Consider the following 27924-nt stretch of genomic DNA (forward strand, 5'->3'; position numbering starts at 1 on the left):
AAGCAGCTGTATAGCAGAGGCAGGCACACTCACAGGTAAAGGAAGATAGCTGTCCTATAAAGGAAATAATGACGCTCTCTAGACCACCATGGCCCCTTAGTTCTAATAGACACCCACTGATCACACATTTTCCTTTCCGATAATCCCCTTTAACCTACACCCCCCTGAGTTCGCTATAAATTTGCTTTCTAACCTCTATGTTACATTTCCCGCTGGTTTTCTCCATCTCTGGCAGATTTCCTTCCCACTCTTATTAATAAAAGCCCCGTAGAGGTTTTATTGAATTCCTTCTAGGTGCAATGTAAGAAAAAAGGTTAATCTTCTCGGAGAAGCTGTAATTAACCTCGTCAGTGCAGCGGCCTCTGATACTGGGGATTCACACTAATTAAAACCCAGTGCTCTTTGTGGTAACGGGAGTAAATTATCACCAATTATACCGCGATTTGGAGCATCTTCATCAACGGTCTCTTGTTAGACGCAGAATTCAGTCATTATTCAGGAAGCGTGGCTTTCATATGCTGCCAGACTAATTATTTTTCTTAAAGGAGCCATGTCTCATTACTGCTGCTGGTAGAAACGGCCTCTTGTATAAGAGATAGATAGATAGATAGATAGATAGATAGATAGATAGATAGATAGATAGATAGATAGATATGATCTATGGTATAGATATATAGAAAATAGCTAGATAGATAATAAATAGATAGATAATAAATAGATACTAGATAGATAATATATAGATCATAGATAGATAATAGATAGATAATTCCCACTAGGCCGTAAGTCTCTCTCTCTAAGTCTGTTAAAGTGCGCTGAGCTTCCCACGCACCAACCGGCCTCCCCTCAACCTGTTGTCCTGACCCTGTCCAATCCCAGTACCGTATGTCAAAACTGGAAGTGATGGCCGTGCTTACTCACCCCGTCCCTCTGCGGTCACAGGCATGCCTTCTTCATCTCCTCATGGATCTTCACTGCTTGACCATCGGCGAATATCTGCCAGACCCGTAGCAGAGAGGACTAAGACTCGGCTTTTGACAGGCGAAATATGGTCTTTGGGTCTTCCCCACAGTAGGGCGCAGGTCTTGGTCTTGACTGGTGTAGCCGAAACTCTGGATCTTCCCAACCGTAGTCGGACCCTTAACTCCAGCACTTAAGTACTGCAGACTTCCCGCTGAGGCCTGTCATGCTGGCCTCAATGCCATCCATGGTCTGCGTCTGCTCCTCTCCTACACTTGGCACCAAATCCTCCTGTGGTTTGGCACGCAGGGCCTCTATATCCTGGGGCTCTGCCCCGCAAGTCACCTGACTAGGTCAAACACATGAAGCTGCTCCCCCTGAAATTCCTCCAGTACAAATTGGTTCCACCTGATTGCGCCCGGCCAGCAGAAGGCGGTCTTTCCTCACTATGATCATATTCTGCAAGGGCTCTTCAGAGGTGTCACTGCTTCCTCTTACAGATAGATAGAAAATGGATAAATATTACATAGAATTATATTAGATATAACAAGGGATACACTGACTGGGTGGATCAGGGAAATGCGGTAGATATAGTATATCTCGACTTCAGCAAAGCATTTGATAAAGTATCTGATACTATCCTTATTGAAAAAATGACCAAGTATGGGATTGGCAAGGCAACTGTTAGGTGGATTCTTAATTGGCTCAGTGATCATACTCAAAGAGTGGTAATAAATGGGTGCACATCCAATTGGAAAAGTGTTTTAAGTGGGGTGCCACAAGGCTCTGTCCTGGCCCCAGTGTTACAATTGGGGTACCACAAGGCTCTGTCCTGTCCCCAGTGCTGTTGAACATTTTTAGAAATGATCTAGATAAGGGAACTAAAAGTAAACTAATCAAATTTGCAGACAATGCAAAGCTAGTAGGGATAGCTAAAGGTACCGTCACACTAAGCGATGCTGCAGCGATACCGACAACGATCCGGATCACTGCAGCGTCGCTGTTAGGTCGCTTGAGAGCTCTCACACAGACAGCTCTCCAGCGACCAACTATGCTGGTAACCAAGGTAAACATCGGGTTACTAAGCGCAGGGCCGCGCTTAGTAACCCAATGTTTACCATGGTTACCAGCGTAAAAGTAAAAAAAAAAAAAAACACTACATACTTACCTTCCTCTGTCTGACCCTCGGCGCTCTGCTTCTCTGCCCTGTGTAAACACAGCGGCCGGAAAGCACAGCGGTGACGTCACCGCTCTGCTTTCCGGCCGCTGTGCTTACACAGGGCAGAGAAGCAGAGCGCCGAGGGACAGACAGCGGAAGGTAAGTATGTAGTGTTTGTTTTTTTTTACTTTTACGCTGGTAACCAGGGTAAACATCGGGTTACTAAGCGCGGCCCTGCGCTTAGTAACCCGATGTTTACCCTGGTTACCAGCGAAGACATTGCTGAATCAGCGTCACACACGCCGATTCAGCGATGTCAGCAGGAAGTCCAGCGACGAAATAAAGAGCTGGACTTTCTGCAGCGACCAACGACATCACAGCAGGATTCTGATCGCTGCTGTGTGTCAAACTGAACGATATCGCTAGTCAGGACGCTGCAACGTCACGGATCGCTAGCGATATCGTCTAGTGTGACGGTACCTTAACACTAGAGATGACAGAGAAAGGATTCAGAAGGATCTAGATAAGCTTGAACAATGGGCAGCGACTAATAGAATGGTATTTAACGGAGAAATGCAAGATTCTACATCTGGGCAAGAAAAACAAAAATTACTTCTACAGAGTGTGAGGAATAGAACTAAGCAACAGCACGTGTGAAAAAGACTTGGGTATACTAAAAGATCACAGACTGTACATAAGTCAACAGTGTGATGCAGCAGCAAAAATGCAAACATGGTTCTAGGATGTATTAAGAGAAGCATAGAGTCTAGATCACGTGAAGTAATTATCCTCCTCTACTCCTCCTTGGTCAGACCTCATCTGGAATATGGTGTCCAGTTCTGGGCACCACATTTAAAAAAAAAAGATATTGAAAAACTGGAGCCAGTTCAGAGAAGAGCTACCAGGATGGTGAGCGAACTGCAAACTTTGTCCTACAAGGAAACGTTAAAGGATCTGGGAATGTTTAGCTTCTAAAAAATAAGGCTCAGAGGAGACTTAATAGCTGTCTACAAATATCTGAAGGGCTGTCACACTGTAGAGGGATCATCCTTATTCTAATTTGCACATGGAAACACAAGGAGCAATGGGACGAAACTGAAAGGGAGAAGATGCAGATTAGATATTAGAAAAACTTTGTGACATTGTGATTAATTGGTGGAACAGGCTGCCACGAGAGGTGGTGACTTCTCCTTCAATGGAGGTCTTCAAACAGAGGCTGGACAGATATCTGTCTGAGATGGTTTAGTGAATCCTGCATTGAGCAGGGAGTTGGACACGATGACCCTGGAGGTCCTTTCCAATTCTATCATTCTAGGATTCTAGGATACCAGAGAGGGATAGTTAGAAGCGAGTCCATAGACAGGAGATGGAGATGTAGCGCGCTGCAGACTATTTCATGTGATGCTCTATGCTACTAATGTAGCGAACTCTCATAAACCTGTGTGTGCCGGTAGCTCGGCAGTGCTGGAACGTGCAGCAGGCGTTCTGTGTATTTTCTGCAGTGCGTTATGGATTTCGCCCTTTGCAAAAGGTAAAATACACAATGAAAATCTGCAGGAACAATTGACGTGCTACAGAGCTGAAATCATTACATATGAAGAAAGTCTCCGCACATGTGGGTGAGACACAAAGCCGCAGAAAATAGCCTCTGAGAGAGTTTCCCCCAACTAGGAAGATCTACCATTCAGGAAATTGGAAAAGCTGGGTTATAGCTGTATGTAATGTAAGAGCAGTTGGGATCATGTCTTCACATTCTCAATAAACTAATATTCAGCCTGACAGAAGCAGCAAAGTCCAGGAGTAATATTTTCTGCTGTCCACAGGCCAGGTGATAAGTGTTTCCCCACCAACAACCAATGATTGAGAGACATGAGCTTTAAAGGGACTGTCCAGTCGGAAGTTCAAAAGTGATATATAAGTCCCATCTTAGAGGGGATAGTAACCTGCTTTTTATTTTTATTTTATTTTTCTCAGATCTTGCTTGTTTGCTGATTTTTAGTTTAGAATTGTGAGGTCAGAGCTGTGATCGGTGTCTACAGCTCATCCACAGAGTCTACAGGAAGTCTTATGTAGTCAGGACACGCCCCTTTCTCATCATTGGTTTAGGAGGCTGTTTTCTCCCGCCTCATTGCAACTCTGCCTCTCCTGATTGGCTCCTGACAGGCACACTAGAGGGAGGCATTATCTATTACAGAGGAAGAGGATGATTATAAATTACAGATACTAAGTAACCAGAAAGAAGAGATAGATGATAGATAGGGGGAGGTGAGCTGTGACATCACCTATTGGTGGATCCTGTGTTACACACTGTATATAGAGGTGTTATCAGTCATTGTACAGGAGGAGGAGGTGAGCTGTAACATCACCTATTGTGAATGGTGGATCATGTGTTATAGACTGTATATAGAGGTGTTATCACTCATTGTACAGGAGGAGGAGGTGAGCTGTGACATCTCCTATTGTGAATAGTGGATCCTGTGTTATCTACTGTATATAGGTGTTATCAGTCATTGTACAGGAGGAGGAGGTGAGCTGTGATATCACCTATTGTGAGTGGTGATCCTGTGTTATCTACTGTATATAGAGGTGTTATCAGTCATTGTACAGGAGGTGGAGGCGAGCTGTGACATTGTCTATTGTGAATGGTGGATCCTTTTGTTATCTACTGAATATAGAGGTGTTATCAGTCATTGTACAGGAGAGGGAGGTGAGCTGTGACATCACCTATTGTGAATGGTGGATCCTGTGTTATCTACTGTATATAGAGTTGGTATCAGTCATTGTACAGGAGGAGGAGGTGAGCTGTGACATCTCCTGTTGTGAATAGTGGATCCTGTGTTATCTACTGTATATAGAGGTGTTATCACTCAGTCATTGTACAGGAGAAGGAGGTGAGCTATGACATCACCTATTGTGAATGGTGGATCCTGTGTTATCTACTGTATATAGAGGTGTTATCAGTCATTGTACAGGAGGAGGAGGTGAGCTGTGACATCACCTATTAAGAGCAGGGACAGTGCAAGTAAAAGGATGACGGCCGTTTCGCGTTATACACGCTTCCACGGGTCCAGATATGAAGTGTGTATAACGTGAAACGGTCGTCGTCCTTTTACTTGCACTGTCCCTGCTCTTATTACCTTGTCCATCAATTTATATTGGAAATAAAGGACTAAGGTTTCTTCGTCACATAAAGGAAGTGTTTCTGCTTTCTTCTTCCTTTGGATGTAATATATGGAGGACTATGGGGAGTGCATTATACAATTTGGAGGACTATGGTGCACATTATACTATAGGGAGGACTATGGGGTGCATTATACTATGTGGAGGACTATGAGGTGTATTATACTAAACAAGCAAAATGCTGCCTATTCATTGAGTGATTGGATTGTTTAGCCAGAACAGAAATTGATCTCAGCGGCACATCACCCAGTGAAAACTGTATATATGCTGCTGATAACATGATACTGTATGGAGACAGAATGATCTATTAGTGATTGTTCGGTCCTCATCATTGTTCCTCAGCCGGTGTAAAGAGACCCGGGAACAAGCGTTGAACAACTTCAATATTGTCGATCATGCTCAATTAGTGGCCTGAACTCAGCGCTTGTAATCGCAACCGAAATGCCTCTGTGTGATGGTGCAATATGTCAGCATTTGGGGCCCCACTTTAAACTTTTGCCCAGGGCCCCACTTTGTCATAAACCGGCCCTGGATCTATATTCCTAACCACACTATGGCTGTCCTCATGTCTTGTGGATCTATAATAAATCTGACACCAATTTAAACTTTAGTAAGTAACATCTCAACTCTCTGCACCCTCATGGAGACAGACTGCTGAATGCTGCACTTTAAAAATATGTTAAACTTCACTATTGTCAGACTACAAAGGGAAGTGTTCCTCTGACAAGCCGACTATTCCCCTGTGACGCTTCCCTGCTGCTCTGCAATTCTATCCCCTGCAATCCCAGAGGAGCTAATTATTACCAATGTATATCTATTGTATAAAATGGAGGAGGCAGTGGCAGACATTGAGGGGCTGACGAGGCTTTATATGTGGCTTTTTGTTTAAAATTTGTTGAGAAACTTCAAATAAATACGAGACAATCTTCTATCGTATATTATCTATCTATCGTATATTATCTATCTTTTATCTATCATATATTATCTATCTATTATCTATGTATGTTATCTATTTATCATCTATCTATTATCTATCATATATTATCTATCTATTATCTATCTATTTTCTATATATCTATTATCTAGTTATCTATCTATCTTATCTATTATCTATTTATCTATCATCTTTCTATTATTTATTTATCTATTATCTATTTATTATATATTAATCTGTCTATTATCTATCTATTTTCTGTATATTACCTATTATCATCATCTTTCTATTATTTATCTATTTATCTATTTATTATCTATCCATCATCTATCTAATTATCTATCTATCATCTATTATCTGACTCTTATCTTCTGCATACTTTGTGCTACCACTATTGTATTTGCATATCCGACCAGTGTATAACCATTGTGTATATAGTGTTTTGTCTAGTGTGCCCTTAAGACGATTAAATATATAATTTAACTTTCTGTTGAACTTTTATCTCGATCTACGAATCCACACGTCCGTGTTCTCGACTTAACTTTCCACGCCAGTGGCGCTGGTTTCTGGCCCGATATAATCCCATTAATGGACTGGGCTTATGTCTAACAAGGAACTGGTGGCAGTCCTACCAGGCACACCAGGCGCTGTTTCATTGGTACTGGTGAAAAGGGCCTCTCATTCTGTCAGGGTTGAGAGCGTGTGTGGTTTCACATCAGTGACTGTGTGGGCTACATCCTCTCACTCCCAGTGCCTCCCTGGGCCCATGTGAAGAGGGGGTGTCTGTGTAAAACTGTGCCAAGCTGACCTTGCGTGTTACCAGTTGGTGCAATTGAAGAAAGCGTACCACGTGAACCCCCAGACGTAAAAGTGACGTCAGGCAGGGTGGCGAGGTCGGGGTTCTGCACATGTGATTGTAGCGGTGGGATTTTGCGTGATCTCTCCAGTGTCATCCTTCACAAGGAGGCTTTGTAGAAAATTTGTGGCAAGAGTCGATATTAACTTTTTGGACTCTTAGGCCGGCGTCACACACAGCGTATGAAAATACGGTCCGTATATTACGGCCGTAATATGCTGAAAAGTCCCGAAAATAGTGGTCCGTAGCTCCTCCGTAGGCAGGGTGTGTCAGCGTTTTTTGCGCATGGCATCCTCCGTATGTAATCCGTATGGCAGCTGTAATGCGTGTTTTTATCGCAGGCTTGCAAAACTGACATATGGCTATACAAGGGATCCATGTGTTAAAAATAAAAAAAACATATATACTGTCTCTCTCTCTCTCTCTCTCTCTATATATATATGTCAGTAGACACATATATGTATATATATTATTACTTCATACAGCGCGATATAGCAGAAAGCCGGTAATTCAATTACCGGCTTTTGCTTTCTCCTTCCTAAACCCGACATGATATGACACCTGGTTTACATGCAGTAAACCATCTCATATCCCCATTTTTTTTGCATATTCCACACTACTGTTATTAGTGTGTATATGCAAAATTTGGCCGTTCTAGCTAGTAAAATAAGGGGTTAAATGGCGGAAAAAATTGGCGTGGGCTCCCGCACAATATTCTCCGCCAGAGTAGTAAAGCCAGTGACTGAGGGCAGATATTAATAGCCTGGAGAGGGTCCACGGTTATTGGCCCCCCCCCTGGCTAAAAACATCTGCCTCCAGCCACCCCAGAAAAGGCACATCTGGAAGATGCGCCTATTCTGGCACTTGGCCACTCTCTTCCCATTCCCGTGTAGCGGTGGGATATAGGGTAATGAAGGGTTAATGCCACCTTGCTATTGTAAGGTGACATTAAGCCTAATTAATAATGGAGAGGCGTCAATTATGACACCTATCCATTATTAATCCAATACTAGTAAAGGGTTAAAAAAAAACACACACATTATTAAAAAATAATTTATTGAAAAAATCACAAAGGCTGTTGTATTCATTTATTCTACTCTCAATCCACTCACTGAAGACCCTCGATCTGTAAATTAAAAAAAAATAATAAACCAACAATATCCTTACCTTCCGAGGATCTGTAAGGTCCAACGATGTAGATCCATCTGAAGGGGTTAAAATATTTTGCAGACACGAGCTCCGCTAATGCAGGCTGCTCATGTCTGCAATACCCCGGCGAATGAAGCTAAATATAGGTCAATGACCTATATTTAGCTTCATTTTCGGTGAGGCGCCCTCTGCTGGCTGTTCCTAGATCGTGGGAACTTTCCTAGAAAGCTCCCTTGCTCGAGTTCATATGAGGACAACCAGCAGAGGGCGCCCTCTTATGAACTCGAGCCTGGGAGCTTTCTAGGAAGGTTCCCACGATCTAGGAACAGCCAGCAGATGGCGCCTCACCGCAAATGAAGCTAAATATAGGTCGTTGACCTATATTTAGCTTCATTCGCCGGGGTATTGCAGACATGAGCAGCCTGCATTAGCGGAGCTCGTGTCTGCAAAATATTTTAACCCCTTCAGATGGATCTACATCGTTGGACCTTACAGATCCTCGGAAGGTAAGGATATTGTTGGTTTATTATTTTTTTTTAATTTACAGATCGAGGGTCTTCAGTGAGTGGATTGAGAGTAGAATAAATGAATACAACAACCTTTGTGATTTTTTCAATAAATTATTTTTTAATAATGTGTGTGTGTTTTTTTTTAACCCTTTACTAGTATTGGATTAATAATGGATAGGTGTCATAATTGACGCCTCTCCATTATTAATTAGGCTTAATGTCACCTTACAATAGCAAGGTGGCATTAACCCTTCATTACCCCATATCCCACCGCTACACGGGAATGGGAAGAGAGTGGCCAAGTGCCAGAATAGGCGCATCTTCCAGATGTGCCTTTTCTGGGGTGGCTGGGGGCAGATGTTTTTAGCCAGGGGGGGCCAATAACCATGGACCCTCTCCAGGCTATTAATATCTGCCCTCAGTCACTGGCTGTACTACTCTGGCGGAGACAATTGTGCGGGAGCCCACGCCAATTTTTTCCGCCATTTAACCCCTTATTTTACTATCTAGAACAGCCAAATTTTGCATATACACACTACTGACATTAGTAGTGTGGAATATGCAAAAAAAATGGTGATATGAGATGGTTTACTGTATGTAAACCAGGTCTCATATCATGTCGGGTTTAGGAAGGAGAAAGCAAAAGCCGGCAATTGAATTACCGGCTTTTCTCTCTAACAGCGCTGCGTATTCCTCGCAAGTCACACTGCTGGTCCGTGTGTGATCCGTAATTTTGGGGCTTCCATAGACTTTCATTGACGTTTTATTTGCGCAATACGGTGAAAAACGCAGCATGCTGCGATTTTCTACGGCCGTAGAAAGCCGTATAATACGGATCAGTTTAATACGGCAGATAGGAGCAGGGGCATAGAAAATAATTGTGCCGTATTTTTTGCGAGTTTTACGGACGTAGTTTCTGCGCTCTTACGTCCGTAAAACTCGCAAGTGTGACGCCGGCCTTACACCCAATAGGAGGCACTGGAGTTCTAGTCCTCTTCCTCTCTCTTGCATATGTAAATTCCCAGAGGAGCATTGCATGGCCCATAAGTCTCCTTACATAGGGTTGGCAATTTCAACATGGAGAAATCTACCCCTTTAAAGACCTGGATGCACATAAATCCAAAGTTAGACAAATTGTCTAAAAATGGAAATAGAAAAAAAGCAATACTACCGTAGGACTGCTCTCTCGCAAGTTTGTCCTAGAGGCATCACAGAAATATTGATGAGCCAGAAAGCACATTTGCAATAAGGAGCAGTCTAAAACATTGTAGATATTTTATTTAAAAGCTGTAGGAAACATTTGGTGATGGTAATGATTAGCTATTTTATCGAATTTGTCACCAGATTTCACATTACAAATTGTACACTTAATTAGATATTTTGACCTGATGAGCCTGGTTTAATCACTTTGAAAATCTTTGTCATATTGGCTATATACTCCTGATGTTAAAATGATCATTCGATGAGTCTACCTAGAGTTCATGAGTTCAAGTTGAACACACTCTCCGTCCATCCAGACTGACAGCTGCGGCTTATACTGAGCAGTGTCGTGTGTCAGCAAGGAGGAGGCACACTGAGGAGCTGACAACCAGGCTAGGTGGGTGGAAATTGACTTTGTATTTCTAAAAAGGATTATACAAGTAATTCGGTTATGGATTTTTTTAAAAGTAAATACAGAAATCTGCGTGTTTAAAAAATATGTTCTAGTCCCCGCAGCTGCATATCTCGTAGCTGTTCAACAGTCTCAACATATGCAGAGATTTCCTCTTTGTTAGGCAATCTCTACAAGTGTTGCGGCTGTCAAACAGCCGCGAGACATGCAACTGCAGGGACTCAAACATATTAATCGAGCATGCCGAAAACACTCGGTTAGCACCCGAGCATGCTCGAATAACACCTTATCCAAGCACGTATGCTCATCACTAGTAGTCAGTGCAGAAATCCAGGTCATCCCAAAGGGTTCACTTACTTTTTCTTGCATCTATAACTACTGGCATAGAAACAGACAGGCTACAAAGAATCTTTTTTTTTTCTTCCCAAGATGTATATATCCCCTCACTATAAATCTTCTGCCATGAAGGGGACAGTATCTGCCAATAAAATATGCAGAGCAGCCTCTTCCATCACAAGGTAGAACACATTCTGTACCGGAGCTATTTTAATCCGCAACATCGAGGGAATCTTCACAAGGATTTCGGCTTGAAACAAATATTAATAGCAGCAGACTGAGAAAGAAGCCGCTGTCTCTGAGGCTCCATGACAAACTCAAAGGGGAAGAATTAAAGAATTAGGATGTGGAGCTGTTATTAAAGGGCCACTTCGCTTCCAGACAGAAGTGAAAATTGAATTAAAATTAGATCGAAAGCATTTTTAGAAAATTAAGAGCTGTTTTCTGCTTATAAAAATGGACAGCAAGGAGGTACCCAAAAAACAGGGGCGCTACTATAGAAGTTGCAGTCGCACCTTGCACTGGATCCAAAAAGTGATAGTTGGCGCCCCTGATGGGAGATTTTGCATTGGAGCCATGAGCTTCTGCCAAAAGCCGTGATCCTGTCTTAGCCTTTGCAATTTCTTAAGGTATGGTTAAGGTTATAGTTTAATCATAGAGTTACCATTTCTTGGTTTTGACACCCATAACTTTTCCAGACTTTTGTATGAGTGTATTACGATATGTTACCGTATACTGTATATTCCTCCAGGGTAGATCCCGTACCTCATGACGCCCCAAAACCACCTGGCTACACCCGATTTGTCTGCATTTCCGATACCCATTCAAGGACTGATCTCATACAAATGCCATATGGAGATGTCTTAATCCACGCTGGAGATTTTACAGAGCTCGGGCTACCGAGTGAAGTGAAGAAGTTTAATGATTGGCTCGGTAAGTAGCGAGGAACCCTAGAGCACCGTAAACTAGGCTCTGTATTTTAGCACTCTGGATTATTGTATGGTCGTGAGATTTTTGGGATGTATATATGAAACGCAATGTCAAATGTAGCCTGAGGAACCACCACATCTAAGTGTGGGAGTAAAGTTGCCATCTTAAAAGATCAGGCATCCACATAGAAGACGAGTCAGAATGCCACATTTTGGATGGTTTTCGTCACCATGTCATGTATTGGGTGAGATGCTCCTATGCGTCCTAAAGTTTATAGGAGGGACGGATGATATAGCACTTCAGCTGGGTGGATGCATAAAGGTAAAGCAATGCACTAGACCAAGGTGAAAACCAAGAACTGACCACCTTCCATACAAGTCAGATGTTGGACACGATGACCCTTGAGGTCCCTTCCAACTCTAACATTCTATGATTCTATGAAGTCACTTGGACAGCTTCTGCATGGAAGCTTTTTAAAATCAATTTTGTGGGAATCCTACGAAAATATGGGCGCCATATTGAAGATTTTGCTTCAGGGCTCACGAGCTTCATATTATGCCACTGATGTCTACCCTCAATGGTGTAGGGATTACCAGTGCTACTTCCCACTTAGGGACTATCCCTGAGCAAATTCCATATACAAACGCCAACTCCTACTTGGGAGAAACTTAAATCCATTCTCAGTAATATACACATACTGGTGTTTTGGACCTAAAGTGCAGGATGGTCTTGACTGTCACAAAACACCTCAGCGGAGCTTTCTGAAGGCCATATGGCCTCCATGTTTTCCTGTGCACATCACCCATTCTAATAAAAGATGCTGATCTGATCACCGATCATCTTGATCATGTCAACGCACCATTTTTGGAAATGACTGTAACGGAAATCTGGCACTAGGCCATTACCACTAATGAGGACCCTCTAACTAACCCCCCCATAACTCACCCCTTCGTATTCAGTGACCCGATACGTCTTCTATTTGACATACCGAGATAATTTTGCGATTTTCTAGTGTATAACGATAAGTCCTGTAATCTCGCCATCAGTATACAGCTATTTTTATACATCGGCCCTCGGTATCTAACGATGTATAATGTGTTCTCTCTTAGGTGGCCTCCCGTATGAGTATAAAATAGTAATTGCCGGCAATCACGAGTTGACATTTGACCACGAGTTCATGGCAGATTTAATCAAACAAGATTTCTATTATTTTCCCTCCGTGTCAAAACTGAAGCCGGAGAATTATGAAAATGTTCAGTCTCTGCTCACAAACTGCATCTATCTCCAAGACTCTGAAGTGACCGTGCGAGGTTTCCGGATATACGGCTCCCCGTGGTAAGAACAACTTATTAAAACAGGCAAAACCTGATGTATTACAAGTTGAGGTTTTCCGTAAGGTAAGAATACCGCAAACGAGGAGCAGGGGAAGAGGCGCTGATGTTTAACACATTTTATCATGTACAGCATCGTAGAAATGCTACATCTACGCGGGGCTGGTGCAACTATGGCCTTGGGATGTATATAACCAGTTTATACTCAACTCTCATCATGTAGTGGAAGGGAGATAAAGCTCTTTATACATCACTGATGACCAATATATGTAGTAGGATGAAACTTGGAGCCATTTAACATAGGGGTTTAATAAAGGTGTTCTCCATTTTTCTTTAACTAAGTTTTTTTTGTAAGAGCTTCATTTTTTAAGTTACTATAAATCTGTCATATGATGAACAAGCGTTCCTTAAAGGGGACTTGTCACCTGCCATGAATAGACTATTTTTTTGCCCTGTTATAAATGCCGCTGTTCTCCTGAATCCAGCGATGTTTTTCTTTTGTTCCTGTTCCTCTCCTTTCCTGAGATACGACCCTCCCTTCCCAGTATATAAATCTAATTTTGTTAGGCACTCCCCTAGTCAAGAGTTGAGAACCACACCTGCTTTGCTAACAAGACTAGAAGGAAGAAAGGACGATATCTTGGGAACGGAGAGGCGCAGGAACAATAGAAAAACAACGTTGGATTCAGGAGAATGGCGCCATTTACATTAGGTAACAAAAATTACATATTTATGGCAAGTGGCAGATCCTATTTAAGGAGTCCAGATGTGTATGGAGTCTTGCAATGCTTCATGAGAAAAGAGGAAATTTAGCTTTTTTTCAGAGTGTCTAGTGGAAGTAGCCCCCATATAAGTCAACGCCTGATATTTTAATGACATTTGCCACTGCTTCTGCTTGCTTGCTTTAGAAAAGTACCCCTTTAAATAAAACGTATAGATATTCTAGACATTATCATAACTCTTAGAGGCATTGAGGCACATTTGTCATTAAAGAGGTTCTCTACTTTGGACAATCCGGACTGGAATTAGAAAAAAGATCCCTCAAAAATAAGCTGATCACAAAGTAGCTCTCCTCCAATCATCTTGGAGGGGAATAAATCACACCCTTCCCATTCAAATCGAAAGATTGTGGATTGCAGGTCAGGACTAGTCTAACCTTTTTTGAAGGAGTCTAGTTGGGGGATGGCCACCTCCATGTGAGCAGTGACGGTGGCCATGTTGATTTTTTTTTTTAGAATCAGATAAAACTAGAAAACGGGTCGAAAAAATTATTTTTACAACTCGTCAGGAAGGGTTTTCAACCCCTTTTTGTTAAACAAATGAGCGCAAAATGTACATCTCCAAGCTTCCTGTATCGGGTGGTCACACCCCTAGAAGAGGAGGCCTGGAAATCGGCAGGAGACTTAAGAAGCACTACAGATGAGTGGTGATGGATTGGTGAGTACTTACACTTTTTTATTTTATTTTTAAAACTATACAATCTCATGTAAGATCCTGAAACCCCTAGCAAACAGCTATTTTTTTTTCCAAAGGAAGCCATCTCTGGCCAGACATTTTTCTTGTATTGCCCACTACACGGTCAACACATGAATGTCTTGAGTTGGCCAGAGCAGTGGACTCTCTTACAGAAGGGCCGTCCATTCCGGCTCACGGGTGGTGGGGTGGTCCATATAAGGGACCTCCCTAAAATGAAATTCATATGACTTAATAAGGCATATTTACGGAAGTTATCACCAGGAGACAACCTCTAAAATTTAGAGACTTATTACATTACTTCGATTTCCACCCAGCAAATTGATAATTTACAAAATTTGGTCGCATTTGCCTATTTCTTTGCCAATAAAATTGTGTATTAGGAAGAAAAATGACAAAAACTCAGTGCAAGAGGCAGTCTCTGTTCAGACAAGCTCGTCCCTGTGTATTGTAAATTCGGGAAGGATATAAGCCACCCGGAGTGCGAGCTTAATAACAAAAGGATTCAGCTGTCTGGAAGTAAATTGTTTTCCAGATTACTTACTTCAAGAAGGAATCTGTTTCGGCAGGATGTACAATGGCCTCGGCAACAAGTTGAGAACATGACAAATAAATATGGAAATTTACATTATTTTTTTTTTGTCTTCCCGTTAAGAAGAATTTCATTGTAGATTTAAAATCTGATGGAGTCGATCTGTGACTTATTACGTTCCTTGGCAAAGTCTTGATTTTTTTTTTTTTCGAAAGTTGTCAATTGAAAATCTCTCTCGGCTTTATACAAATCCCTGTGGATTTTCATTATGGTAAATATAGACGAGGCCGTCGTTCCTGTGTTGTCTGCAGAGACAGTACGGAAGGGTGTGTGTGCTGAAATAAATAAGAGTTAATGGACAAATACAGGGTCCAAGATGAAAAGTAAAGTCCCTCTCCCTGAAAACCTTGTCTGTGTATATTGTGTTACCAACCGGTCTTATCTAGGCCTCCTCGGTACAATAGAGCCCTTAGTTCATCCATTCTCTAATAATAAGGAAGTGACTCAGGTCAACCTGTCTCAGTCTACACAGCAAAGCTGATATGTGAACTATAGTTAACAGGAGATCTCAGCTCAACCTATGTTCTGAAAACTCCAATTTTCCTTAATAATTTTCATAGGGATTGTCACATTAAAAATAAAGAGTTTCTTGCTGCCCTTTGGCAGATGTGTTACTATGGGTGAGGAAGGGTTGGCAATCATATCTATCTCTGGTGTTTAAAAGGACATTATTGGCCATCGGTCACAGTGTTCAAAATGGCATGATTGTTGGGAATGTTCATTGATTTAAAGACCGTCGAGATGCCCAATAAAAAGAAGTCTTTCACAGTGGACAGCCCCTTTAAGGTAGGAAGGAGGTGTATTATGGCTCTGTTTGGAGGCACTGCTATAGCTGGCTATGTCATGGGAAAATTATACCAATTTTATTATGGGTCTATATAAGGAGGTGTGGACCAATTGTGGGAAGATGTCGAAGTATGGTAGTGTTAAGTGGTTTTAGGTGTGTGATAGCGTTGGTTGACAAGTCTAGCTTGTTACATGGGGCACTGGGGTTGGCACTACCTTGGGAGCTCAGTGATGGTCTTTCTTAAGTGGCTGTTTTTGTTTGGGGCACTGTTATAGAGTTTCTTTAGCCGTGTGGTCGTTTTGTGGTAAAATCTGCACCAATGCTATTATGGGTCTATGGAAGGAGGTGTGGACCATCAAAGATGGAAGGATGTAGAAGTATGGTACTGTTATGTGGTTTTAGGTGGGCAACACTGTGGCTCAGTGGTTAGCACTGTTGCTTTGCGGCACTGAGGTTCTGGGATCAGATCCCATCAAGGAGAACATCTGCAAGGAGTTTGTATGTTCTCCCCGTGCTTGGTGGGTTTCCTCCAGGTTCTCCGGTTTCCTCCCACATTCCAAAAACATACTGATAAGGAATTTAGATTGTGAGCCCCAATGGGGACAGTGATGATGTATGTAAGGTGCTGGGGAATATTGTGGTGCTATGTAATAAAAGCATAATAAAAAAAATAACAATATCGTTGGTTGACAAGTCTAGTGACTGATGTTCTTATGGAAGAGGCTGTGGATCCTTCTGTTTGGGGCACTGTTATGGGGTTTCTTTATCTGTATGGCTCTGTCATGGGAAAATTTCCACTTCTATTATGTAAGGAGGTGTGGACCACCCTGTCATGGGAGGAAGTTGGTGTATGGTACTTTTATGTAGGTTTTTGGTGTCCAACTAGTTGACAAGTCTAGTTTGTTATAGGGACACTGAGGTTGGCACCACTTTGTGGATCACTATGACCCTCTCTGTCATGGAGAAGGCGGTGGCTGGTTATTTGAGGCACTGTTATAGGGTTTCTTTAGCTGACTGTGTCACGGGAAAACTTTACCTTTTGTAAGGAAGTAAGGAGCACCCTTTTACAGGAGGCAGTCATGTACGGTACTGTTATGAGGTTTCAGGTGTCTGATATTATCATTGGTTGACAAATCCAGTTTGTTATAAGGGCAACTATGGTTGGCACTACTTTCGGGATCACTCTGGCTCGGTTTGTTCTTTGGGGTTTCTTTTATGGGTTCACGGTTATAGGTTTTCTTTTGCCGGATCTAAAACTATATGGATTAGTGAATGGATTCCTTTATAGATGGAGGTGTAGACCAACTTTTAAAAGATGAAAGATGGAGACGCCATAACTGGTACTGTTGTGCTTTTTGAGGAGTGTCAACTGGCCCTAACTGCTACTGTTGTGGTGGCACCGTGCTTAGCTGTCTGACACTTTCATTGCTTAACCCTATTTTATTTCTTATGTGGACACTGTCAAAAGCATCGCCGTAAGGGGAGGGCACTGTGATTAATAACTTTTGTTTTTTACAGTATTTTTACTCTTTTTTAACTTTTGTACAGGAATGAGCGGATCTGTGGAAGTTCAGATTCTGGTACAACAACTTCAACCCGAACTCGTTTAAAAACAAAGGGGACACGAACTTTTGAGCTGGAAAATTTTCTCTTTCTTTCTCTCTCTTTCTTCCACTCTCTCTTTCTCTTTCCATCTATTTCTCTTCTCCCTTTTCTCTCTCTCGCTCTTTCACTTACTTTCTCTCACTTTTTCGCTCTCTTTCTCTGTCCATCTCTATCTCTCTCTGTACATCTCTTTCTCTTTCCATCTTTTTCTCTCTCTCTTGCTCTTTCTCTTTTTCTTTCACTCTCTTCTTTGAATCTCTCTTTTTTTCTCTCTCTTGCTTTCACTCTCTTTTGAGCTGGAAAATTCTCTCTCTTTCTTTCTCTCTCTTTCTTCCACTCTCTCTTTCTCTTCTCCCTTTTCTCGCTCTCGCTCTTTCACTTTCTTTCTCTCACTTTTTCTCTCTCTCTTTCTCTGTCCATCTCTATCTTTCTCTGTCCATCTCTTTTTCTCTCCATCTTTTTCTCTCTCTCTTGCTCTCTTTCCATCTCTTTTTCTTTCACTCTCTTTCCATCTCTTTCTCTTTTTTTCTCTCTCTTTCTCTGTTGCTGTTTCCATCTCTCTCTCGCTTGCTCTTTCACTCTTTCTCTCTTTTTTCTCTCTTGCTTTCACTCTCTTCCTCTTTCACTCTCTTTCTCTAACTCTTTTGCTCTCTTTCACTCTGTAACTCTATCTCTCTCTGTTTCTGCTTCCATCTTTCTCTCTCGCTTTCTTTTTCTCTCTTTTCACTTTCTCTCTTGCTCTTTCACTCTTTCTCTCACTTTCCATCTCTTTCTCCCTCTCTTTTCTCTATCTCTTGCTCTTTCACTCTCTTTCTTGCTCTCTATTTTTTCTCTTTCTTTCTTGCTTTCTATTTCTCTCTTGCTTTCTCTCTCTCTTTTCCCAGACTCCCCCTTGAACTCTGAACATTGCTCCAGACTTCCTTCCGGCAGAAGTCCGTGTTCGGCATTTAGCACTGGACACTAATTGTCCAGTACAAACCCTGAACTTTCGGGTTCACTCATCTCCACCTTTGTACAGTTTATATGGCATTATGTAATTATTTACTTATTTTAACTCCCTGGGAAAAGTTTTACAGTTCCGCAAAATAGTTTTCAGATTGATGCCTTTGAGGTCGCTGGTGAAAGCCTCAGTATTAAGGCTGCCGTTCCATCTGAGAGAATGACAAATCTAATTTATTCTGAGCGCCGCCTGCAGCCAGCCGCACACAGCAGGAATTATGTCGTGATTACTGTGGTTTTATCCGCTACAAGTGGGAATAACCGTGACGCTTGCTGACATATGTGCGGTAAGACGGCAATGTCTGCACGTGCGTCCGGTGCCATCGCTGAACTCATTATGTGCAATTATCAAAGTGGAAGTCAATTGAGAAAAATGTATAAAATAGTCGCAAAACTGGATTATCTTCTTTTTTTCCTAATTTGAGAACCTTAGCTGCATTCCCTCTTAGAGTTTCTCCCCCATGCTTGACACTGCAGGTGTATTTTTTCAGGTGCTGTGCCTTCTAAAAAAAAAAAAGCATGGAGGAAATTGTTTTCACCTTTGGAAGCCCCCTTTCTTTAAGGAAAAATGGAGGCCCCCATGACCTCGGCAATATGATTCACGATGGCCGACTCACTCCATAGAAGTTAATCATGAGTTAGGCGCAATCCTAAACCCGCTAATATGTGAGGAGCGAGTGGTAGAATCCTGTGCACATGAACATCTATGCAACGTGGCACCAAAATGTTTCCACTTCTTGAACAGACCCCAAGGTTCAATACAAGAAGTGACAGACGCCCCCAAAAGAGTGCGTCAGCTAAATACCCTAATAACACAAAGGTGGATTGCTTCAAGGGGTGTAGAGGTAGCAGTGGCATCGGGGTCCTGATGCCTGAGAGGAACCTAAAGCCCCTCCATCTTATAAAGGTTATGGTATTATACACAGCACAAGATTGTTGGGGGCTGTTACAGATTTTGCATCTGAGCCAAAGGTACCTTAATGACAGACTGTTAGTTACAGTTACCCCCATGTTAATGTATTACCCACAGATCCCCCATAACAGTGCGTCATCCACCGATCTATTATAACAGTACATCCACATATCCCCCAATGTGTCATCCACAGATCCCCCATAACAGTGCGTCCACATATTCCCCATTGTGCCGGATTTCCGAACCTGCCAGATTTCCTCGGAATGACCTCCATGCAATTAATGGAGACGGGTACCGTCACACTATACGATTTACCTACGATCACGACCAGCGATACGACCTGGCCGTGATCGTAGGTAAATCGTAGTGTGGTTAAGAGTGTTACGGAGTAAATAGGGATTACTAATTCCGTGCCGTAGGCCATGTAGGATAATGGCGGCTTCCTAGGAGCCATTATTGGGGTTAATATGCAATAAATAAGAAGGTTACCGGGAAAATAACAGATAACCCTCCACGGTCGGACTAGTTTTACTCTCTGTCGCCAGCGCATTTATAGGAGTACAGGTAAAGTTTGCATTAATTTTCCCCTGGGTTTGGTTTTTCACATTCTAATTTTCCACTAAATGAGACATCTGTTCTGAGAAGAGAAATTTCGATGGTTTCCATGGTAACCATCATTCTGCGTATGAAATGTATTTGAATGGTTACCTCAGAATCTTAGCGGGAGCGTGGGAATATTAGTATTAGCCTTTGTGTCGCTTTCTCCTTGGCCAAATCTCTATATATAATTATCTGTAACCGAAATCCCACGTTGCTGATTGGTCGCGCCCGGCTGGGCACGACCAATCAGCGACTGGCACGTTTCGGCCAATCAGTGATATTGGCGCGGGATTTAAACACCACTTCACTGATAATGTATATATTTTACCTGGAAAATCCTGTGTATAATTTGCATTATTCTTGAATCTTCATAAATAAACTACATACATATTCTAGAATACCCGATGCGTTAGAATCGGGCCACCATCTAGTCTTAAAATATTTGTGAACGAGACGACTAATTAGACGTAATGCTGCTCTGTGGATTGAGGTAATTATGACCCATCAGGTCACTGCTTTCATATTCAAGCTATGGAGTGCAGAAATGAGAAACCAAATCTGATTGGATGTTGCTGTGGACAATCCTGACTACATTTGGTTTTTTCTGTAGTCAGGACTGAGTAGTTGTTTTGTTTTTCCTCAAGATCTAAAGTAATGGATGATCCCTATATACGATACCTTACAAACGTCCCTTTGACGAGAACAGACCATTTTAATAACACAGATCGTGTCTCCCAATATTTGATTTACCACCTACGAGACATTTTAAGCTCCACCCTGAGTTTCCCTTCAAACGCATGCCCAATATTTACCAGAAATGGCCATATTGGGGTAACATCTGAGTAGCCCAGTAGAGTAGCGCCATTGGTGGTAGGCCACATGACTGCCATTGGGGCTCGTGAATAGGGTGGGCCCAGTGCTGAATGGCCCTACCCCAAGCATGGTGTCCATCTACTTTGCTTTACATCTAGCATACATGGGTGGGCAACAAAAAGAGACCATGGCATTTACGTGTTTAGATGAGGGAGCCCTTTGTGTCCTCTACCCAATGCTTTGTCTGAGGTTGGCAGGAGGCCCCAAATTTGAAGTGTCCCTCTATCACCCTCCTGGAGACCCCAACTCGTGATCGAGGGAATCAATCGAGTTGTTGAACGTCTGCTGTAAACCAAAATTCGTCCTTTCACTATGGGACCCCTACATTTCTATGTAAGCCCATGGCTTAATCATCACCACTTTTAAGACACATTTTACGAAGCATGAACGAGGCAATCATCACCCCCATTGCTGTTAAAGAGATAGTACAGAATTTAAGAAAAAAAACCCAAAAAAAAAACATGTATTTCTCCTAAAAACAGCGCCACACCTATCTACAGGATGTGTCTGGTATGGCAGTTCAGCGCAACTAAAGTGATTGGGACGCTTTCTGATGACATGTTCTTTTCTTTTATAGGCAACCATGGTTTTATGGATGGGGATTTAACCTCCCTCGTGGGCAGGCTTTATTAGACAAGTGGAACCTCATTCCAGAGGCTACAGATATCCTTATAACGCACGGGCCACCACTTGGTAAGATATACAAAAAATTAACAAAAATAAAAACACATAGCAACCCTACAATGTCAACCTTTCAAAGCCATAAAGGGTCAGAGGTAGCAGTCGCATTTAGTCTCTCTAATATAAATTAGGGCCCTGTTACACATTTTGAATTGTGGCCTAGGAGCTTTCAGTTACTCCTCTTAAAGAAAAGAGGTTGTTCTACTAAAACATAAATCTTGTAGCTCTTCACCTTTCACTGAATGTCAGTGAGCTAAATTGACAGTGAATTGATTTCTCCTTAGGTGCTGAAAGGCCAGTGCCTAGGGAAGCGCTTTATGATAGGCGGTGTGACCTTACATAAAAAAGGCTTTTGCAGTTGCAGCCCCTACCTCTCATGGGACTTCTGACTACTCCTTAGACCTTGGATTGCTAGTGCCAGGGTAGCACTATATGAGGGCTGGTCTGACCTCACATAAAAAGGGGCACCATTTTTCAGTTCCTGCCTCTCCTAGGACTTCTGACTACTCCCCTAGGTCCTTTTTTTTTCAGACAGTGTCTCTCACAGGACTTCTGATTACTTCCTAAGCCATGGATGGCCAGTGCCTAGGGCGGCGACATATTAGGGGAGGTGTGACCTCACATAAAAAAGGTTTTTTTTTTTACAGACCTTGCCTCTCGCAGGACTGATTTGATCCAAGAGGGGGAAGTTCTAGAAGTGAATTATGGTGGGACCAAGACAACCTTTGGTTTCCAGCCCTGTTATCTACTAGATTCTTATGCCAGCAGCCTACATGGAACATGGTGCAACTGCACGCCACAGACTTGCAGCACAATAATGCCATAAGTGGCAACGTAAATGGGCCTTTAATAGAGGTGAATTCAGGCAGTATGATCTATAAATATGGCCGCATGCCAAGGAACAAAAGTGGCGCTGCTTCCGGAGAGTCCCCTTTAACACATCCTGCTATTTCTTTTGTCAGATTCAGTGGGATTCCATATTAAAATAAATCTATCTGATCATTTTTCCTGGCCTCAGAGCTTTACAATCCCCCCCGGACGTCTTGATTTAGTGAAACTGGGATGTTGCATTTAGGAGGCGGTTTTATCTTTTTTGTCTTCCTCTTGATGGCAGCTGCTTTTGAAACTGATGATAAATTTGGAAGCGCAGAAAGAAAACCAATGAGATTCGTTCTATAGGACGAGACTGTCAGGGAACAATTATCCTCGTATTTACAGGATGTAAATGACGCTGATGAAATTGCTCGGTGTTGACTGACTGTCATCCGGCATATTGTCCCAGTTTAACCTATACGGTGCTGACGCAGACTGTGACAATGAACTTCCATATAAACTGTATAGTAATTTCATATGAGTTGGTCACGTACCTTTGCGGCTTGGAATCGTCTTAGTCGTGTGACCTATTTAGAGATGACAGATTATTGCAAAATTCTTTGTGGTCAGATTCACTTCGATCCGTATCAAAAATGTTCAGATTACCGTAAAAGATGTCTGTTAAGATCTAAAAAAAAATAATAAAAATACTCACCTGTCCTAGACCCTCACCAGTCTTTCCCCTCCCACAACTCCTCAGTCTTTTGCACCGGTCTTCTGCTCTTCCTTGTGTCTCAACCATATGACCAAGTGAGGCCAATTACTGACCTCAGTACCGGAAGAATTGAAGACCGGTGTGGATCTAGAAGGTTAGCATAATGGATCTTACTATTTTAATTCCCTTGCAAGTCTTAAAAGTATCCTTTGAGTCAAATCCCCAAAATTTTGGATTTACCAGAATCTAACCCACACCTTACAACCTAGTAGAACAATAGGATGCGGTCAATGTGGTTCTGGTGGGGCCATCTTTACTGCCCAGCACTTGTGACCCTGGCCAGTGCTAATCTTGTCTAAACACCTGAGAGAGTTTTGGATGGATTTCCAAAGAGCTGTACTAAGGTAGCAGATTCAGGGGGCATTGTAGAGTCTCCAACTAGCGTAGTGAAATATTGGCTATTGTATTGAAGAGTCGGGAAGGAATTTTACCCTTAATATGAAGTTACTAATGTCTGCCCCATGGGTTTTTTGCCTTCCTCTGGATTAACATGTTAGGCCATAAGTTAAACTCGATGGACTTAAGTCTACCTTCAACCTTAAAAACGATGAAACTATCATGGGATGACAAATTGAATTACCTTCAACCTTAAAAAAATGATGAAACTATGATGGGATGACCAGGTGAGCTACCTTCAACCTTAAAAAATGATGAAACTATGATGGGATGACCAATTGAGCTACTTTCAACCTTAAAAACGATGAAACTATGATGGGAAGACCAAGTGAACAAGCTTCAACCTTAAAAACGATGAAACTATGATGGGATGACCAAGTGAGCTACAGTACCTTCAACCTTAAAAAATTATGAAACTATGATGGGATGATCAAGTGAGCTCTGTCTTTCTAGCCACTTAAGATGCCACAGTCACCAATCACCGCAGTATTTAAGGGGTTTGACAGCAGTAGCCTAAGTTTTATTTGATCTTCTTGCAGATAGGACACAGTGTTCAAAGTAACATTTCTTCTGACATCTTAGTACATCTCCGGTATATTGTTGGAAACATGCAGCATTAACATTACATTTGCATTGCAGGATTTTTGGATTGGGTGCCGAAGAAATTACAGAGAGTGGGATGTGTAGAATTATTAAACACGGTGCAGAGAAGGGTCCAGCCCAGGTTACATGTGTTTGGTCACATACATGAAGGTATGATCATATTAAACCCTATACATAGTGTGACCACATAATAATCTAAAAGTGGTTTGGGCACAAAGTAGAGATGTGCGGATCAGTCAAAATTCGAATTAGTCTGTTGGCACTTGTTTTCTCCAGGAATTTCAATGTGCGGTGATGTTATTCTCTGTCATTTGATGTCCACTATTATAATCATAGATCTCCACAGACCCCAGAAAATAACAAACATAATATGTTAAAAAATTAGGAAAATCCCTAACCTTAACGTTCACCTCTCTGGCCCCTCTCCTCACAGTCACCCGTCCGGTCCTTGCCACATCTTCAGATTCTCTGTGGCTCGCACTCAACCGGGATGGTTCTCAGTAAGTTTGCGAAAGGTCACAGCGTGATGACATGCGTTATGACCAAATGTATTCATGCAAACAACTCTACCGGGCCTTATGAAAGTCGGTAGTCCCAGCTCAGCATGAGAGGCTAGTAGATTCCAGTGGCAGCATCACAGTCACCCTTCTGGTCCTTGCCACATCTTCTGATTCCCCGCCACTCACGCTGGAATCCCCAGTCCTGTCACACTCAGCTGGTACGGTTCTGCGTAAGCTTGTGGAAGGTCACAGCGTCATAACATGCGTTATGACTGTCCATGCTTATGCACACAATTCTACCAGGCCTTATGAAAGTCAGAGTCGCAGCTGAGCATGAGAGGATAGTGGATTCCAGCGGCAGTACCACAGTCACCCGTCCAGTCCTTGCCACATCTTCTGATTCCCCGCCGCTCGTGCTGGAATCCCTAGTCCTGTCACACTCAGCCGGGACGGTTTTGCGTAAGCTCAGGGAAGGTCACAGCGTCATTACATGCGTTATGACCGCCCGTGCTTATGCACACAACTCTACCAGGCCTTATGAAAGTCAGGCGTCCCAGCTGAGCATGAGAGGCTAGAGGATTCCAGCGGCAGCACCACAGTCACCCGTCCAGTCCTTGCCACATCTTCTGATTCCCCACTGCTCACGCTGGAATCCCCGGACCTCTCACGCTTAGCCAGGATGGTCCTGCATAAGCTTGCGGAAGGTCACATCATTATGAAATGCGTTATGACTGTCCGTGCGCATGCACAGAACTCTATCGGGCCTTATGAAAGTTGGGAGTTCCAACCGAGCATGAGAGGCTAAGGGATTCCAGCGGCGGTGGACCAGAAAATATGGTGAGGACCGAAAGAGTGGCGATGAGTAGCGAAGGGACTGGAGAGGTGAGCGTATAAGTATTCTTTTTTAAAAACTTTTAACTTTTTGATGGTCTTTTATGGTTTCGAAAAATGGCGGGCAAAGGCCACCATTTTGCGGAAGCAAATTACAAAATATCTGCATCACATTTTGACATGGCCATAGGCCCCTTACTAATGAAACTCGATAAATTGTAATTTATTTCTGTTGTTTTAGGTTATGGTGTCATGGCAGATGGAACCACGACATACGTCAACTCCTCAGTATGTACGGTCAATTACCAGCCAGTAAATCCACCCATAGTTATTGACTTGCCGAACCCAAGGAACACGTGATTCATACATTGTCTACATCTTCATCATCCTCCTCATCAGCTGGTCCATGGATGCCGCTTACATGCGTGATGTAAATACCAGCGCTGAATATGGACTTCTATGGGATTTGCAGGTGGCTAGTTCTTGCGCGAGCCCATAGCATGAAAAATCATTACCAAGCTAAACCTGACGTCAACCACTCGGACATTGCTATTGAGAGAACTGTGATGTTTTAATGATGTCATCAGGCTGCACATAAGTCAATGTCTATGGATTTCCATGCTGCTGCTATGGTTATTTAAAAGCACAGTAAAAAAGCTAAAAAAAAACAAAAAACTTTTTTTGTATACTTAGAATAAGCAAGAATCAATGAAATGGACATTAAATGCCGAAAAATGCTGAAGACCTCTTACATTATCCTTACCAGCTGCTAAGGGGTTAACTCTAGTGAGACTTTTATATATGTTGACTCATTCCTTTCCATCTCTCACTGGTAGCACTGGTGCTGCCACGCCTGTTTTGCAAGCACAGTTCTCGTTAGTCGTGTTTGGCTGAATTCTTCTTTCATTCTGAATGCAAAAAGGAAAAACTTTTTTTTGTTTGTTATATTTTAATTTTTTTTCTTCTGTATATAAATAAAAAAAATCTTCAATCGCAGAAGAAATTCTGATTAATAGCAAGTTAAGCATTAGAAATTAGATCTTAACAATGATTGATGGTACAGCATTTAATTAAGTATTAATTGGGCAACTTTATAATTAAGGTAAATTATATGGCACTATTGTGCAGTTTACATTACAATTGGAACATGAAACAAAACGTAAAATAGAAATAAAACAAACATATAACCCGCTATAAGTTGTGGTGACACGGGGGTCAGTGGGTGCTCTTGTCCGGTAGCCCAAAACTGCATGGACCCACTGAACACCTGCTCTCCTTTTACATGAGCGCAATACTACTCAGACAACACAGGGTGAGGGTAAAACAGTGTGGCAATACTTTATTGAACCACAACACAGGTAAATAATACATAAAACAGTTGCAGCAAAATACCCAAGATGTTGCAAAATTAGAGTCTCATCCTTCCGCTGACTCACCAGGATAAGAGCGGCTGTGATGTAAGAGATTCTAGGCATAAGGCGAGGTGACTGGAGGGTCACAACTTAGCTTCTCCAAAGATCTTCATGGAGCCAGGTGACCGGTGGGTCTCAATTCTGGCTTTCCCAAATGTATCCATGGGGCTCAGGTGACCGGTGGGTCCAAATCCTGACTACCCCAAACGTATCTATCGGTTCAGCGATGGTCAATGGAGCAGATCTGTATTCTTTCAGCTGAGGCCATGGTCCCCTAAGTTGGCATCCTGTAGAATGCCAAATCTATGTCCCTCGTGATGGAGCCATGATCTGGCAGCTATCCTATAGAGTGTTCCTGGCTGTGGTTTTGTAAAGACTCTCTGGTTCTTTGGATCTCTTGGATAACCTGTTACAGAGGCATATCCCAATTTTATAGTTCCCAACTGTTGTCCTTTAAGCCTTCATCCATAGGTCAAGGGGAAGGGATTATAAGGTTAACTCACATTACTTGGTTATTTATAGTTTATCCTTCAATGTTTGCAAGTCAACAAACTGCATGGCCTGGTATAATGTGTAATCAACATATTAGCAAGCATAATTGTTCAGTAACCTTGTGTGCCTGTTTTGCAAAGATAAAAGTACAATAAACTGTAGGAGCTGATATAAGAGGTAAATAACAACCATTCATCAATTTACAAATATCAATTCAACCTACAAGAAGACAAAACATAAAGAAAACAGTCTATGCCTCCTGGATTAATGAAATTACGTTTGGATAATTAAGATTAAATGCTGTGTCGTCACTTAAGTAAAAAGCAATAGTGCGTTTAAATAACACAGATGTGTAGTAAACACTGTTTTTGATCAAAAAAAGCATAAAGGCTATCCCGCAAGTGCAATCGAGCACGTCAGAGACATTATTGTTTGGCAACTGCATAGGGCGCTGCCAGAAGTGGATCTTGATGATTTACCCAAATGTATTCTGCGCGGCAGAACATTCCTCAGACAATTAGTACTTACTTAATTGATACCAGCCAAGGCTGTAATTTTCAATCTGGGGGTTTCTGCAGGTGGTACTCAGACTCCATACTGAATAAATAAAGATGTTTTGAAATGTT

At 42.2% G+C, this 27924-nt stretch overlaps 1 protein-coding gene across 1 annotated transcript in view; it reads left to right on the top strand.

Annotated features, from left to right (window-relative positions):
- The window catches only part of MPPED1 (metallophosphoesterase domain containing 1), a 47599-nt gene extending 19675 nt beyond the window's left edge, over positions 1-27924 (top strand). The window contains exons 3-7 of the mRNA XM_069763380.1: positions 11444-11625; positions 12732-12957; positions 21373-21488; positions 24100-24213; positions 25636-27924. Of these exons, the coding sequence (XP_069619481.1) occupies positions 11444-11625; positions 12732-12957; positions 21373-21488; positions 24100-24213; positions 25636-25754 (757 nt within the window). The 3' untranslated portion in view covers positions 25755-27924. The remainder of the gene's footprint in view (positions 1-11443; positions 11626-12731; positions 12958-21372; positions 21489-24099; positions 24214-25635) is intronic.

This window comes from Ranitomeya imitator, chromosome 4 (genome assembly GCF_032444005.1).
Source record: "Ranitomeya imitator isolate aRanImi1 chromosome 4, aRanImi1.pri, whole genome shotgun sequence".
NCBI classification, from domain to species: domain Eukaryota; kingdom Metazoa; phylum Chordata; class Amphibia; order Anura; family Dendrobatidae; genus Ranitomeya; species Ranitomeya imitator.